Source organism: Temnothorax americanus, unplaced genomic scaffold (genome assembly GCF_048541705.1).
Source record: "Temnothorax americanus isolate GAGA-0224 unplaced genomic scaffold, ASM4854170v1 Scaffold7, whole genome shotgun sequence".
Classification (NCBI taxonomy): Eukaryota; Metazoa; Arthropoda; class Insecta; order Hymenoptera; family Formicidae; genus Temnothorax; species Temnothorax americanus.
The window spans coordinates 1014899-1032341 of record NW_027509792.1 but is presented as its reverse complement, the minus strand read 5'-3'; the positions used below and the strand labels follow the sequence as shown (position 1 = coordinate 1032341).

Below are 17443 nucleotides of genomic sequence, written 5' to 3'. Positions count from 1 at the left end.
AGTCGTCGGAGACTCGTGCTCACTGACTCGTGTGAAATTAATACGGTGAATTATGTAACAACTTATACGAAATGAAAAGTAATTCCCGTTCCGCAAATAGTTATATCAAATATATAAATATATAAAGTAACTTGTGGTGCTTAATTAGATTGCAAAGTTCCCTTTAAATGCATTATCAATTCATTAATATGAAACGAGAATAATCATCGCAACGTTAGTTGCAAGTTATAGTTTCGGAGTAAAGGAATTAATGTTTTACATCCTCTCATACGAAATTCGGAGAATATGTTCTATATGGATTCAAAGTAGTTAAATAAAGTAGTTAAACGAATTGATCATTGACGGATCAGTCCCGTTTTCTCACTTCACATTTACGAATTCACATTGAATCTAATTTCAGAATCCTATTTGATTCCGGGATTTATTCACATATAACTCTTAAAAATTATGTTTTGCTGAAATACACTGCAGTTAACGCTAAAATATTGTTAGAGGTGGAATAATTTCGTTAGTACGCTAATATAGTTGGAAATAATTAGCTGATCTATTTTAAAACGTTACGAAAATAGTTAAAAAAGTTACTTCATTAGCGCGAGCTTACATAAGCTCTCCTTGTAATAAAAAGTGGGCTTTTCCTGTTCCTTTTTTAAATACTCATTTCCTACACTTCCGGAATCTAGCAGAACCAACTAAAATGAGCAGAGAAATCCGAGATCGACTCTCTTTATTTCTCATGCAATTACAAGGTAATTGCTCGGTGTCGTGTTTCAAAATTTTATGTTATGTAATACGACGTCCAATTAGCGTTTAAAAGGCTTTTCGATTATTACTGTATGAATAGCTGCAATCTTCTGATTTTTTTTTGCTTTCTCGCAATTAAAATAGTTCTACATGATCGACGATATGGCTTTTATAGATAGCAGTGCTTTTTATCAACTATGCGACTGGACAATAAACGCGTGTAAACGAACTTGCGCGCGCGCAGCTGCATCGTTTGCACGGGGTTATCTGAAACGCGATCTGATTTACATCGTTCCGTGGGTAGTTCGATGATGCTAACTCGTCGACGAAGGCGAGCTGGACAAACGAAGCCGTACGCGAGTGCATAGAGAGGAAAAAAAAGAGAGGCATAGTTGATGCGCGTTATGTAAAATTGCGCGCCGCGGCGATCGATCACGAAAGACAAAATAATCGGATAGTCGGTATTATCAGCGTCGTATTAACACCAGCCGATCCCGGCGAAGTGCCCAAGTAAGATACTATTGATCAATTACAAGCCTTATTTATACAATTTGTGAACGTCGATCAATAGTGAACGCAAATCGTGAGAGCGGATTAACGTTTTAGCGTTGCTCTTAGTTCTTTATATCCCTTCCTTTCCTTCACAAAGAACCGGGAGTCCTTCTAGACGAACATTAAAAGACACGTTAATTTACTTGTCTACGTGCAAATTTAATAGCAAATTTGACTAGTACAGAAAAACAGTCTACGCGTTCCTTCCTTTTCTTCACAAAGAAGTAGGAATCCTTTCAGATGGACATTAAAAGGCACGTTTTGTTATACAGAAAATAGATTGTAACATTAGTGATATAATTATCTACGTGCAAATTTAATAGCAAATTTGACTAGTACAGAAAATAATCTACATTCCCTTTTTACCTTTATAAAGAAGTAGGAATCCTTCTAACTGGACGTTAAAAGTTTTCTACGTTTTCTATTGATTTACATGCAAATTCAATAGCAAATTTAATAGAAAATTTTAAAATTTTAGTACAAAAATAGAATAACGTTCATGTTAATATTTTAATTGTAAGCATAATGTTATTATAATTTTTTTCAAATTCGCGCGTGTTTTGCGAGCTTTAAGGATAGGTAACGCAAATGCCAGATCCGATCGCGTTGAATATCACGTTTCTACAATTTGCTCGGGCAATCCAGACGGAGATTACCACGCGGAATGTTCCGCCCGCAAGTATAGCCTATCTCGTCAGAGTAAGTCCCGAGGTCTGGTCTCAAGCAAATGAAGTTATACCCGCGGATGCAGCTGCGCCGTTTCAAAGGACTATCTGAAACGCGATTTAATTTAAAGCGTTACGAACGAAGGTAGTTGCACGATTTCAACTCGTTTACCGATGGTGGAATCGCGATTCGGAGATTCAAGAAACTTTCGTTCCTTGGGAACGACTCGCTTTCCTCCGCCGCGCGGAAAAGCGAAATTCATTACACGGTTATAGAATTTCATTCGAAACCTGCCAAAGCGAAACACGGTAAATCGACGGAATCGCGGCTCCGTAAATCTGTTTCGTCCCAACAACGCGAAGTCGCGAGATTCGTTCTCAAACAACAACAATCCTACTTCGCCTCGAGATTAATCAATTCCGTGATACGATGACTGCATCACGGTCACGTTTCAAATCAAGAAGTAAGAAGTCGGTTTTAAAGATTGCTTCTAACGGCCCAACACATTCGTATTATTTTCATTCGAACGCATTCGAAACTTCCGCGGGGATAATCTTCTCCGAGTCCTATCTGCGAAACAGGTCTACAACCTGCGCGCGTTATCCGCGGCAAGCGGATAGACGCGCGTCATTAACGTGTCGTATCTTCGGCACGATCTGCTTGAAAGCGTTTCTTAGGGACAGTTGAATGCATCTCTTTCGTCAGGGGGGAGTCAAGGAACTTTCTTTCGCGCCGAGAGCCGGTCGTGCCAATCGATAACACGCTTCGCACGCATGTCCGGCAAACCGAGAAAATCGCAAGTACGAAACGGTTGCGCAAGTATTTCCGGTTCTGGGGAGATGCGCACGGACCTTGGCATAGCGCGAAGCGAAAACGTGTTGAACGCTTGCCGTATTTTAATTCTGTTCCATCCCACAGTGGCGAGTAATGAAAAACTTTCAAGCTTCTCGGTCGTGATAAATTGCAGCGTTCATGCGGATTGAGTAAACTGCATTTTGCCAAACGTAAAATTCGTTAAATTATTATTGATTTACGACGTAAAGATAGTAATTTGGATTATATATCCTCTTTCAGACTTTTATATACCTTAATTCCGAATTCCGACATGGTAATAAAATAATAGCCCAAGGTGATACGTAAGAAACTATGAAATTGAGCGTGACACAAGTCAAAGAACGCCCATTGCATGCGTTCAATGCCATATAAAATTGCAATAATAAAAATCATTATATTTGCACGTTACCGAGCATTATTGTTGAATCAGATCTTTTGCCCTGCTTCAAAACACATGCGCAAAATAGGCCGCCGAAACCTTAGCAAACTGGATTTTTAATGTAATCTTCATTTTGCATAACACTTCAATTAAATTACTGTATAATTGTAAGAAAATTATAACGCCGACAGATAACAATGCCGAAATATTGCGTACCTACTACTAAAAGTAAACTTATCGCAAAGTAATAGAATTGCAGTGCAACGAGGAACATTGAAATTACATTCAAACGATAGTTCAAAGTTGAACTCGAATAGAATTAAATTCCACGTTGCGCGCATTTCTTGCTTATAATTAATGTGAAAACGAGATAGTACTTACTCCCTCGTGGTCCGTAGAACTTAACGGAGAATTCATTTAGTCCTCCTAGAATCGTCACCTCGTGTTTGCTTTCTATTCTGTTTGGAGGCAAAAGAGTTAAGGAAAATCGTTCTCTCTGTCTTTCTCTGGCTCGCCGCGTTACGCTGCGTGTATCTCCGTCTCCGTGCGACGGGAGAGGCAAATCACGGGTTGTCGGGCGTCGACGGCAAGAAACGACGTAGTAATCGACATAACGATGCACCCGGAAAATAGAAATAGAGGTAAGAGAAGATATGCAAAACTGTGCCGAGCTATGGTGGACCGTTACGGCCAGCGCGCGACTATCTAACCGACACAAATATTCCAGGGACACAACGCTAAACAGTATCATTTTTCTGCTTTTTTGTTTTTTACTTTTCTCTCTTTATTTGCGCGATGGATTGCTCGCATGGCAAAACCGCGAATTGGACTTGTGCGGTATCAATATAAGCCACGCGGTTTAAATACAGCCGTTTTGCGCGGACTTTTTGCATTTGCATAAATATGGACAAGAAGAGAGGTATAAAACACTTAATGAATTAGTTAATAAAACTTGGAAAATGTATGCGTCGGCACCTTTAAGCTCGCCCTTTTAGTTTATCGTCGGAGATATTGTAATCTCATTTATCGCACATAACTGTGATTTATATCGACTTGTACCTCGTGTATATGAATGCAACGCGCTTAAAAAGGACGGGGATTGCAATAGGCTCTCACACACCATACACACACACAAGCATACACACCATTAACGGGAACGTTTAAACCAGCGGAGGTCGCTGGCTCGCTTATCGCTTGTGTAAGAGCAAAACTTTCGAGGCGTGCATTAGAAAGTGCTTATCTAAACGGCGTTTCGTTGGAGATGAATTATTATTTTTTCTCGAAAGATCAAACGCGGGCCAAGCTTTGTTGTGTATATACGAAAACGGCAAGAGCGGATCTTCCGACAACAGTCGCGAACGAAAACGAATCGCGAAAATAGATTTCGCCACAGATGAGTTTTAACGATATAATACATAAATTACAAACGATCTTTCATCGCGAAAGAATCAAGCGATTAAAACATCGAGATATCTCGTTCGACCTAAAGGTGTCGAAATATTTCTCAAACCTCGCATTTACAGTGTAGCACGTTGTTGCGATTTCCGTAGGTACGTTATACACTTACGAGGTACACTTTTATCATCGCGTAAAATCTGTGGCGCGCGGCGCAGCAATAAAACCCGTCCTAATTAAATTATTCAACGACCTGCTCGCGCACGTGAAACGCACGCGGTAGCGCTTTTCAACGCGTTGGAATATAAAAATATCATTAATTTAATATCCCTCCACCCCCCCCCCGCCGAATTTTGTCAGTCGTGAAACCAAAGTATGCATGGCAGTAGGTACCCAGTGTCATTAAAATATTCAAGCGCATGCAAGAGCATTCATCGTAATAATACATTAAATTGTGTAATTTTCCAAAAATTACACTTGCAGCCTTTCAACACGTTGAATCTTCAACAAAATTACATACTTGTCATTACACCGTTTTTACAAGGCAAACACCGTCGCATCCGCGATTTCGTCGCCCACGAAAATCATATTGATTTTTTTGATAAAAATTAAAAAAAAATTGATTCTCTTAATTGCGCAACGCGTTATCCGACTTACGATAAACACCTCGATGTTGTGGCGAGCGGTTAGAGGCTGCCTTTCAGTGTACGCGAGCGTTTTCACCTGCGGTGGAGGGGGGGAGCAGGTCCGAGAGCTTTGTTATCCGCAAGACCACGTTCCGTGAATGCACCCGATTGCGCGGCCGCTCGCGTTCTCAAACCCGACGGCGATGGTGCGCCCGTGTAAACACGCGGAGCCCCTCTCCCCGGAACCTCCCGGAGCGGCGTAGAAGCAGCATCGGCCGCGAACAACGAACACTCGGATACTCTCCGACGCGACGCGGCGAGGAAATAAACCAGCGAATCGCAGGTGGATCTTTCTCTCTCTCGCTCCCCGTTTGCACGCGCGTTCCTTTAATCGTTCCTCTCGTTGCGACACGCGATAGCACACGCCTTCGTCACGCGGCATTGATTGGAATAACTATCTCCCCGCCTCCGGATTTCATCTGGAGTAGTGCTCTCCAAGAAGCTGCCACAAGCCTCGGGTTATAACACGTCCTCTGTTATACAAGTTATTACATTAAGTAACTACGCGTGGGCGTGCGTGACATTACGAGCACTAATTTTATAACGTAAAGACTTTTATCCGAGGAAACTTTTAAATATCCTACATTTCTACGTTTGAGGAATAATTTTTAATTTTTAAATAGCAGATATTTGCTCGGCGCGTTTTATGAATTTTATGGTGTATTGCGTTTTCATAACATCATTTCAATCACATCGAAAGCCACGAGCGAAACGAGATGGAAGCGGGTCCGCGAGCTAGCATCGCGATAAAAATTGCAGTCTCCACTTTGAACAGAAACCTCGCGGGACGCGAAAGGGGCAAAGATACGCGCTCGAAGGGTAGAAAGGGAAATTTTTCATGACGAGGCGTAAGGAAATCGCCGAATCACCGCGCGGTTTCCACGTATCGTAATCCGAACCAATTTCTTGCGTCACGCCGTGCAAAATCGCTCGCGCATCCACGTGATGAGTCGTTGTGTTGTTGGCGCGCTGAAAGTCGTACGCTTTCCGCGCGTATCCTGACACGGAATCCGCGCGCTCGGTCGGCCTTTCCGCGTTGCTACCCATTATCGTGGAATAATGGAGATATCATCTCGCGCGTGTGCGTCTCTATTCACGTGCTCTAATACACATTGCCGAATTAGCGCCGCGGCGGCGGCGGCGGTACAAGGCATCCTGTTACGAGGAACGGCCGACATGTGCGTCTGACGGACGCATCCAACGGGCGTTATTAGAGAACAGATCGCCTCCGTGTTTCGACGTCCGTCGACACGGCGGCGTCGACGTCAGAGAATTGGAAATGAAAACCGGTCGAAAAGTAAAAAATCAATAAAACCAAAAAAGAAGCGAAAAACAAGTTATTCATCGCGAGTGAAAAATATCGAATTCTGAGATAAACAAAATTGCATTTATATATTAAAAAAAAAAACGATGTTAAAGCGCGAAACGAAATTACGTTGCATTTCGGATTTTCGGAGCGGATTGAGCGCGGACGTTTCGGAGACACGAGACGCTGCGATGTAATCCCGCGAAACCGCCGAGGGTATAAAGACAGGTAAATTCACGCGTCGACGAATACATGGATAAAACGCGTGTGCAACGTTCCCGGGATGCGTCGTACAAAAAACGAGCGCGACGTTTAAATCCAATTGAGCGGCACGCCCGTCGAGAAATTGTCCGAGCGGAAGTCCGTAACGGCCATAACGCTCCAAGGATTTTATACATTCCCATTGACATAACGCAAGATACACCATAAACGAACGGGGCTCGACGGAAACGATTGCTCAATCCTGGGGAACCGTTACGTTCTCTCCTGCCCGCGCGCAACGTTGTTGTTTACAACATTGAAACCAGCCGGGGACGGTTTGTTTCTCTCTCCATCTCTATTCTCTACCTACTATCCGTCTCTATGTATTACTCCAATGCCGATCGATCAGTACAGGCTCGTAATTCCTTTTCGCCCATCGTGCTTTCACAATCGCGGCCATATATTAAAATAAGAAAAGCCGATTTGTATGCTGGATTTGCGCTAGAAAATTCAGAAAAGAAGGAAACCCCGCAAGAAAAATCTCCAAGACGTGAATGGCGGAGATATTTATAAGCAACACGACGAAATAAGATTCGCAGAATTAAACGTGACGTAATAAAATAACGCTGAAAAATAATCTACGCTTCTGAATGAAATGGAAATAATTAGATTATAAAGTAAAAGAGGAATCGACGTAATAGGACCTCTAATTTTGTTTAAAGAGATTTGGGATAAGACTAATCTTATCCTTATCACGTGTCTTCATTTTTATTAAAGTTTTTTGACACAAAACTTCTCTAACCCTGGCTCGTAATTCTTTTCCTTGTACTATCTCTTTCCGAATTGTGTGTTTATGTGGGTGTGTAAGTGTCCGCAGTGGTGAACTCGAATCAGTAAGTTCGTTAGGCCCAAAAGATTGTTCGGGTCAATCCTCCTTGCGTATATTTAGATTGCATTTAGATTTGGAAACCGTTACGCGATATGACGTAGATCCGAAGAGCGCGGAAGATCAGAAGTTCACCAAGCTGATTGTCGAGTCGAAGAAATCATGACGTGCGTAACCAGAGGCTTCGTTTTCTAAGATCCACCGCACAAGACTCTCGTACGGTCACGTAGCGTAACGTAACGTGAGCCAACGCACAAGAAACGTATTGGTTACGGCCGTTACGGCGTTATACATTTCTTGTGCGTTGATCTACGTTACGTTACCATGCGAGAGCTTAACCGATACGTTTCTTGTGCGTTGACTCACGTTACGTTACGCTACACGTGACCATACGAGAGTCTTGCGCGATGGCTCTAACGCGGCGTTTTATCACCGTAAGAGACGAACGAGCAAAGGAAAGAAACTGTCGACTGAAACACGCGAGGATCACCAAGCCAGGCGAGGAGGAATCGATTTTCCGCAGTTCACCCGCGAAAAGGAGCGCAACTGAAATCGCGCGATAAAATTATTCACAGGACCGGAAAAAAATACATTGCGCGCGCGCGATTAATGGCACGTCTTGCGCCGATATAGTATTGTACTTTTTCCGATGAAAGACAATGTTTCTCCGCGTGGATTAGGCGAGGCGAAACGCGACACATCTCGCATAAAATCACTCTGATTAGAAATTGAAATGACGGAGCGACAGGTTGCCCAAAATGTCCAACTGATACTCTCGACAGAGATCGATGCGTTTTTACTACGCGATAAACACGTGATACTTAGGTAATCGCACGTGAGAAATCGAGAGACCTTCGACTGGGCGATGGATCGTGCGCGAAGCGGCCTGTATAGTTCTATGACGCGCTCCCGGTATTAATGAATGTCGCGAGACAAGCGGAAAGATACGCGTTAATAATATGTTCGTCGATACGTACGTCGCACAGTCCAAACAACGCACCGCGATTGTAATAACGATTTAAGGTCGGTTCACACTATACGAGGGTCCATCTCCCGGCAACGACACATATCGGCACGACAAAACATTGAAACATGCTTTTTAAATGAAACTGACCGCACTAATCGGCACCGGCACGAACCGACACCGACATTCTCGCAAAGAATATTTTGACGGTCCGTGTCGGTGCCGGTCTGACAGTGTGAATTAGTAAATGGTAGAGAACAAACGCAGCAGAAGATGGACCATGAAAAATTAATTGAAAATGTTAAGTCCTTCATATGTAATAAGCCATCCGAAATAGGAATTTTAACGTTGCAGTATCCTAAAATATTGGTAAAACTTGTCGTCATATTTCAGTAAGTCTTTGGACAATGTCGTTCAAGTTTCCTTTTTTTTTCTTTTTTTTTTAATATTTGATATACCCATTTTCGATTTCTTTTCTTCGTATTTTTTTTTACTTTGGCTTCGTCCTTGTCTAAAAATAAAACTATAAGAACCAATTCATCATCGTTGCGCGATCCATCCATCGTAGCTGCTAAACGTCAACTGATGGACGATTGCCGAAGCAGTGCAGTCTGAACATATACGCATTAATTTTGTCGTGCTGGCCCGATACGTGTCATTGTCCGTGTCGTACAGTGTGAATCGACCTTTATCCGTTTCGTACGCGCGAACGCGCTCGCAAACCATTACAGTGAGCCATTAACGATCCCTCTCTTCATTTCTAGATTTACCGAAGTGCCTCGTTAATTACAGGATAATTGATTAAGTTGATTTCGATATTGCATACGCGAGGAAACTTCTGCAGCGACATCCCGCGAAGCCTATTCGCGTCGTATCGCCGCGATCGCGGTCACGACGATCCTGCTGGGATTCGATCGCGAGACGTGATTTATCGTGATCGAGCGTATAACCGACCCAAACCCCGCCGCCGGTGATTTTGAACGAATAAGCGAATCCGGGGAACAATACCGCGAACTATTTCGCGATGTTGCATTCGCCAGTTTTGCGGATGATTCCGCCTCAATTACGTTGAGTATCGATTTGTATAACGGAGTATATCGGCGTGCAATTATTGACGGTAAATCTAGAATGCTTGGGGTAAACAGAAATACTATGAACTTCATAGAGAAACGGTAGAAAAAAATTTAGATAAAAAGAATCCTAATAAGAAATAAAAGCGTAATTCTCTCTCGTAATCAGGACTGTTAAATAGAAAGTATCTTTCGTACTCACATTACCGTCGTTATGTTAAATTTTAAATGTTCACTTTTTTTACATCCCGGGCATTTTAGACGTGTTGCTGCGCGTCAGAGCGGAGTAAAACGGAGTTATTATCGTTATACTCTACGATCTTTTCTATATATAGGAAGACCAATCGTCCGTATGCTAAACCGTAGGAACACTGTGACGGGAAACTATAAAGAGTCTTCAAAGAAAGCGTGGCATTAACTCTCGGCGTGTACCCTAGGCGACAAATAAGTGTTGCGTAATATGAACGATAATTTAACAAGCAGCCGACCGTGCTCTCGGACTTTAGGAAAGGAAGGAAGAGACGGAGAGAGGGAAAGCGAGAAATTTATAAGAGCAGCGTCTTCAATTACGCTCGCGCGCTCGCATTGCGTCGAAAACGCAAGAGCGCGGACCGTAAACGTTGCTGCACAATCATTTTCCCTGCCGCTTATTCCCACGACGCACTCGAAACGCGTGCACGTCATCGGTGTTAAACGTGAGACGCGTCTAATTACTCTAATTAGATACCATCCGCGACGCGCAGATGAATTCGACTTCGAAAACCGTTGAAAGAATAAACGTCGCGGAGTTGCTCCGCTTACGGCGCGCGTTTCCGTCATCCTTAAAAAGGCCTTCGGAAGCTCATTTACGAGCCGAGCATTATCTTCCGACGCGCAGTATGTTCCGGAATTATTGCGTTTTCTTCCGACCGTGTGTCGCGATTATACCAAAAATTACAGAGATCGCTTCGACATCGATAAGCTCGTACGTTCTGAGGCATAATCGATTAAATATCGCAAGAATTTCAGGCAATTTTCAAGAATCCGAACGGATAATAAAATTCGATTCACGGCTGATTCAGTAACTAGACTTCGCTTCATCGAATCTCAATGTAAAATAAGCGAGGAGAGAGTCGCATAGTTTTCAAGATATTTCCCATAAGTTCAAAATTCCGTCGTTCTCTCGAAATATCTCCCGAAATATCTCTCGTTGGGGATCTTGAGACATTCTGAACACGGATAGAACCGAGATTAAGCGATCGGCTCTTCCCACGCGGTTACGTGGCGGCGAAACGCAAGGTCTCCGTTTCGGGTTCTCCGGCGTATATGCTTTTGCGGTATGAATCAAGCGACGTCGTCCCGCGTGCACGGCGCGGAGAAGGGAAAGGCAGAAAACGCGGAGGCTCCTCGACGACGACGGCGACGATAAGGACGGTGGGGAAAGCACGGTAAAGTCGATCAGCTGGCGGGCGAGCGAAGCGAAACGAGGAAGGAAGGCAAAAGAGTGCGCGCGCTAGCGTACTCACGTCGCTAGCCGGGGCTTTGTATTACGCGGAACTTTGTAATTCAGCTGGGTATATAAAAGCTGAGTGTAAGAATATAAAACATGTATGAAGCGCGAGGCGTATAGGCAAATTCGCTGAGCAAAGTGGGCCGCAACTTTTACGCGCCGACGCTTCGCCACCGAGAAAATGACGAAAAAATATCGCGACGACGGTGGTTCGCGCCGGAGTCTTTACAAGACCTGGAAAGCCTTACGGGCGAAAATACGATATGTGGGATAAAAATGTACGTGTGCACGCGAGCCGCTGTTAACTAATCGATCAATTATAACTCGGGTTTGTTTCGAGAAAACATCAGTATCGCTCGAAGTAACGAGAAGCATGCAAAGTTTATTTTAATCGGCTGCTATCGCACGAGAGCGAGGTGAGTCGATCGTAATAAGATTTATAAAGGGAAAAAGGATGATTCTCAGATATGCGATAATCTTATACGATACGGCAACTTTATCGTCGCCGTTGGTCGCACCGTTGAAAACGAAATAGGTAGTAAAAGTTCGCGCGGAGAAAGAGAGAAAACGGTGGCGAATCGGTGTAACACGGCGAGTGAACGTATAGAAGTGAGCAAGCCTTAAAATAAACTGGTCACTGCTGTGACTAACACATTCGCCGTCCGAGAACACGAAAGACTTTCCAGAAATTCTAAAACGCACCCAGCGGAACGAACGCGGAACGCGGACGCATCCAATTTGTTTCGCTCGTTTCGAGGCGGCTTGCGGCATTAATGCATATGCTTCAACACAGCGTGATCGATATTGCGAGACGATGAGGAAAGAACGGAAAGAACTCTTCGGCATCGCGCGCGAGGAAGCTATCGTGATTGTCCGAGGCTGTCACGCGTCTTTAATCCCCTTCCCCCCTCGCCCTCCCGTGGCTCCCGTTTACTCGAAAACAACTTCATTCAATTTTCAAAAGACGGACGGAAATCGTCGAAGGTAGATCTAAATTATGGACAAGCGCCACGTGCCCGTTACTCGACGAGACTCCGCGAAATGTTTTCCGCGCAAACGACTGACTCGCTTTAAACGGCGCGTCGCGTCGTGCACTTGACGCGCGCGAGCGACACTCTGCGCAATTCGCGAAATAAGAGACATCGCGCGATTTAAGGCGCACGCTGGCGATTTGCGTTCGTCCGTGCGTCCGGTTTTACAAATATCTCGGTTGCGCGCGAACGTGATTGCATCCGGCATTAACCCCGAAATATTGCGAAATCGTAAACATCGTTTGAACGGTGCCGGAGAGGTAATCACGACGACGGCAGAATAATCGACGAAAGTAAACGTTCAAATATATAATTCCCCGAGATATATTGCCCGCACATGCGTCGTGCACGTCTGGCTTGATCTGATGGCCTTGTTATCACGATAAACATAGCGCGTTTGTCGGTAGCTAGACCGAATTCGGTGTGTTGTCCTCTCTTCGAGATAAGGTGGCCCGGTGACGCTTCGTGATCGCGAAAATTCGACCGATACCGAGCGGAGTCACGTTATACCGCGATATTGTTCCGTGGCACGCAATTTTTCACGCACCATGCCGAGAAAAAAAGAATAATTAAATAGAAATCAAATTTCATTTAAAAGTTTCGAAAGAAAAAACGGAAGAAAATGAGAAATAAATTCAATAATGTGTGTGTGTGTGTGTCACATGCGATTTCTAAATTCCAGCACTTTCTTCAAACAAATAAGATTATTAAAATCAAGCTATAGATAAAGAGATAAAGTTGTTCTACGCAGTTTCTAATGACTCACTGCTTTATATTCGTCGCAGATCGAGAAGTTCGCGATAACTTCGAGACACGTCGGTATCTGGAGAATCGAGGAGCGATCGATCGGAAAACTCTCCGCCGGCATTAATTTTATAACATCGTTATATTTTCCGCGCCAGGCCACGTTGCGTCGCGCCAGAAATATCAAAAGTGCGTCGGAGCCCGCGTGTCGCGGCGATAATCGTAAAACGAATTAGCCGTCTCGTTTAGCCGTAAACCTCGAGAAAAGCAAATTTAATACGCCGTAGCGAAAGGGTTAACGAGCTCCGCCGAGCGCAACTTCGCGACGACCGAGGTGCGACGCAAATTGGATTATCAAGCCGCGAGATATTCCACCTGTTACGAATACCGGGGGGGGGGGCACGCACCAGCGGTATTGCGATAAAATTAGGCGCGATGAGGTGTTGATGTACAACGATTAAAGAGGTCCATTCTACGACGCGCGTATATACGAGAATAATCCCGCGAGCGTCAGCGTGCTCGGCAGCATCTCGACGATATCGAGCCACGCATCTCACGGAGAGATGCGTCGTGACGAGCTGAAAAACGGCCAAAAACACGCGTGTGCCGTTCGACTCGTAACACGTCACGCACAGCTATAGAATAGAGAACCGCGAATTTCTCGAAACTTTGACTTTCGTTCGCCAAAATAATATCATTTTCGCGCTCGTCGCTTCGTTTTGACGCTATCTACTGTTATTTCAAAGCCCGTTACGCTGCATTTTTCCCTCTCTGTTCCCTGCACCTGCACCTACATCTCACGTGTCGCGTCTCGTCTCGACAATGTAATTCACACACGAATCGACGGAAGACGTAAGACGTAAATCGTAAGGAAATCCACCAATCAGAGTCGACTATTCCCCTCTTCTTCCCTCTTAAAGAGGGGAATAGTCGACTCTGATTGGTGGATTTCCTTACGATTTACGTCTTACGTCTTCCGTCGATTCGTGTGTCCAGGCCTTAACATGGCACGCCGGGACGTGTGTAAACGTATCGCGCAGTTAGCCTCGCTCGCGCCGCCACGAGATAATTCTGCCCGGTACGACAATTAAACGCGCGATGTGTTTCTCGAGGCGCGTATCGATTCGCGCGTCGCGCGTCCCCCGCGTATCTCCCGGAGCGGCTCTCTCACTCGGAGAGCCCGCTCTATAATAATCCCCGAAGCTCCACGGAGCGACCTTCGAACTCGCGCGTCGCGTTTATCGCGATGAATAAAAGAATTATATTGCCGACATACGCGCGCGCGCTCGCTATCATTCGCTGAGTAACGACACCATGCGCGTAAAAAAAAGAAAAATCCAGTAAACGTGCTGTAAAAGAAAGAGGGAGGAGGTATTATCGACGAATTATCGAAGATCGGAGCGGGCCGCGCGCGTTTTCCTGTCTTTGTCGACCGAGGGAAAGAGCGAGGCGTATCGGGAGATTACCGAGTTGAACAAGAAATGTCGATTACCGGGACGGCACATCGGCGTTAATTAAACTTTCTTTCTTCTCTCTATCTATATTGTTATCTCTCGAGCGCATCAGCTGGCTAATCGTTCGCTCTTTCTCAAAGGAAAGAGACCGCGTCATCTAAGCGGTCACACACCTATCGGACTCGCCGTAGTTGCGCAAAGAATAATCCCGTCTTTTTTTTTCTTCTTCTTCTTCCTCTTTTCAGTTTTGCAACGGGCAATCCGAACGGAAAGAGAAATATACCCGCGATCGCGCGGAGTAAATCGCGGATAAAAATTTCCTCGTCGCCGCGCCGATCGGGATCGACGGAGAGTCAGGAGAGATCGCCGATGTGTAACTGACCTTCGCAAGACCCGTCGGCGTCGCCGCTCGCGTTTTCGTCGCGTCGCATATGACGAACCGCACGCGAAATATACGTATCGACCCGTCCTATTACATGCGTCGGTACGGCGAGATCTGGCCCGATGGATATACAGAGACCGTCGTCGTCGGCCGCTTTATTTTTACTCGCGCGTGCTAAGGCGCTCTCCGACCGCTTCGCTCTCGCCTCGTTTCGAATTCGCCGCGAACGAGGGTGACGTCTCAATTAACGTTCCTCTCGCTGGTCCGTGGTCCCTCTTTGTCTCTCTCTTTGTCTCCGTGGTCCTGGATCTCCGCGTCTCGAAGAACGGATTTTCGAGCGGAGACTCGACGAGATCTCTCCTAGAGAGCAACGCTCTATTTGTAGAACAGGGAACAAAAAGAATAAAAAAGCGAGGGAAAACGAGAGAAGAGGTGGAGAGAAGTAGGCAAAGATGTGAAAGATGGAAGAGGAAGGAAAAAAAGAAGAATGGGAAGATCCATCCATCCCGAGGCTTTTCTGTATCCGAGAACCCCCGGTCCCTCGAGCGCTCACCCTCGGTCGCCACCGTAATAATCAACGTTACGAAAAAAAACCATTATTCTTTTCACGCAGTCCTATATGAGGACAAAGAGAACGGAAGTTTCGTTTGGACGAGAAGCAATCGCCAGGCGTGACATCGGCGCTTCGAAATAGCGGCGACGCGAACCGCGTGATTATATCGCAAATAAATAACCGAGGCAGGTGTAAGCGAGGTGTCTTCGAAAGCGCGATACGGGGAGAGAGAGAGAGAGAGCCGGAGAGAAAGAGAGCGAGAGAGAGAGAGAGAGAGAGAGAGAGAGAGAGAGAGAGAGAGAGAGAGAGAGAGAGAGAGAGAGAGAGAGAGAGGGAGGGAAAACAAAAGGAGCAGAGCGAAGCGTGAGCGAGAGCGAGCGGGACAACGACACGCTCGCTCACCGCGCTCGTTCACGCACGCACGAACGAACGCATACGCGCAAGCGCCTACGAGTCAGCTGGTTAAAAACAGCTGTGGCCGAAACGTCGACAAAGCGGCGGGCGGCTTGGAGACGAGTTAAATGTCCGCCGCGCGTAAACGAGCGAATTTTTTTTTTTTTTTTGCCTTTCGTATCGCTCGCGAGCCTCGTCGGCAATACGATTATCACGGTGATCATTGTGCTCGATAAGCGAGCCAGCGATTCGCCACGTGCACACGCACACGCATACACATCCACACGCTGGACACAGAGTGCTGAATAAACTAGGTGCACAGACCTCGAGGTTGAAAGGTGAAAGAGGGAGGGAGAGAAGAATCTTTAAATTTCCATAAAACTTTAGTGGTCTACGAAAAGCGAGCAAAGACGTTTCGATCTTTAATTAAATTATTATCAGATATTCTTGGACTTTTTTTACCGATAATTTTATAGATTTGCTTGTCCGTTTAATTAGCGATTATAATACGAGACCGCGGGAAGAATTTCCCATTAATACGACAGTCTAGAAATAGATTGTCTTCTGAACACACACATGCAACCAACGAGCGCTTAATCTTTCTGTTTACATCCAGCAGACGTTAATCAAGAGACATTTGAACACGACGGTCTCTGTATTTGATATCGAAAACTAGGAAATTACGAAATTCGACCAAAATTTCGTATCAGATCGACGCGAAAGGTTTGTCGTGTTCATCAAATGAAGTCGGAGACAAAATTTCCAAAGATTAGAAAAGAAATCGCGGCATCTCTCTCTCCGACGTGCCCCTTTTCTCATTTACATTTTTTCGATCCCGTTAGAACGATTTAACTCTACTCGATACAGAGCTCCATGAAAACGCTCGGGGAAACGCGAAACCTTTTGCGCCAACCCGACGCGACAAAGAAATCCGCGAGCGAGGTCTATATTCCGCTCGTAGCTTTTCAGCACCTTGTATAAGCCATACACACGCGCAGCAGACGCGCGCGCGCGCGCAAGTAGGAGGCGCGTTGCGATTGCGAGTCGCTCTCACGTGCGCCGCCACTGCGCGACAACGTGCAGAATCGCACGAGGTACTTATCGGACTCCCAGCGTGGAAGGGGGATGGTGCCCGACGCCGACGGACGGGGAGCTTTTTCGCGAAAAGCGGCTCTCTTCCAAGGATACAGTTTGATAACGTCCGTGTCCATGCGTCGCTTGCCGGCGCTGGGGGACGACATATTTATCGGCGCTGCTCGATCGTCGACGGTGCTGAGTTCGGCTGGGGCCCTTCCTCGCCCCGCGGCGCTCCTGGTAGCGTCCTCCACCACTACCTCCTCCACCGCCCTCCTCCTACTCCTCCTCCGTCCGCTTCGCGTGGATCAGCTGAGCCCGAAGCCCGACAGGCACTCCGTCGTGCCCCGGGAGGGCCCTCTGGATAAGCGCCCCCGTCGATTACCCTTCTCGGCGCGTGAGGGAACGATCGCGAACTCCTCCGGGCACTCTGCGGCGACACGCACTTCTGTCCCCGACGATAAATGTAAAACGAGCGTTATATTCAGCGCACTGAGCAACCGAGAAAGAGCGAGAGCGAGCGAGCGAGAGAGAGAGAAAGAGAGCGTCAGCCAGAGCGAAGGGAGGGGGAGGAGCGCACGGGCACGGGGGGAGAACGAGAAAGAGAGAGAGAGAGAGAGAGAGACAGACGCACACACGAGCG

At 45.9% G+C, this 17443-nt stretch overlaps 1 protein-coding gene across 2 annotated transcripts in view; it reads right to left on the bottom strand.

The window, feature by feature from the left end:
• Ubce2h (ubiquitin conjugating enzyme E2H) overlaps positions 1-17443 on the bottom strand; it is a 39795-nt gene that overhangs the window by 21439 nt on the left and 913 nt on the right. Inside the window, exons 2-3 of one of the 2 annotated variants that reach the window (XM_077422113.1) lie at positions 16915-17292; positions 3554-3630 (exon numbers count right to left, since the gene is read on the bottom strand). In XM_077422113.1, coding sequence (XP_077278239.1) covers positions 3554-3630; positions 16915-16967 — 130 coding nt within the window. In that variant the 5' untranslated portion in view covers positions 16968-17292. The remainder of the gene's footprint in view (positions 1-3553; positions 3631-16914; positions 17293-17443) is intronic. The other variant, XM_077422112.1, reaches the window with a different exon arrangement.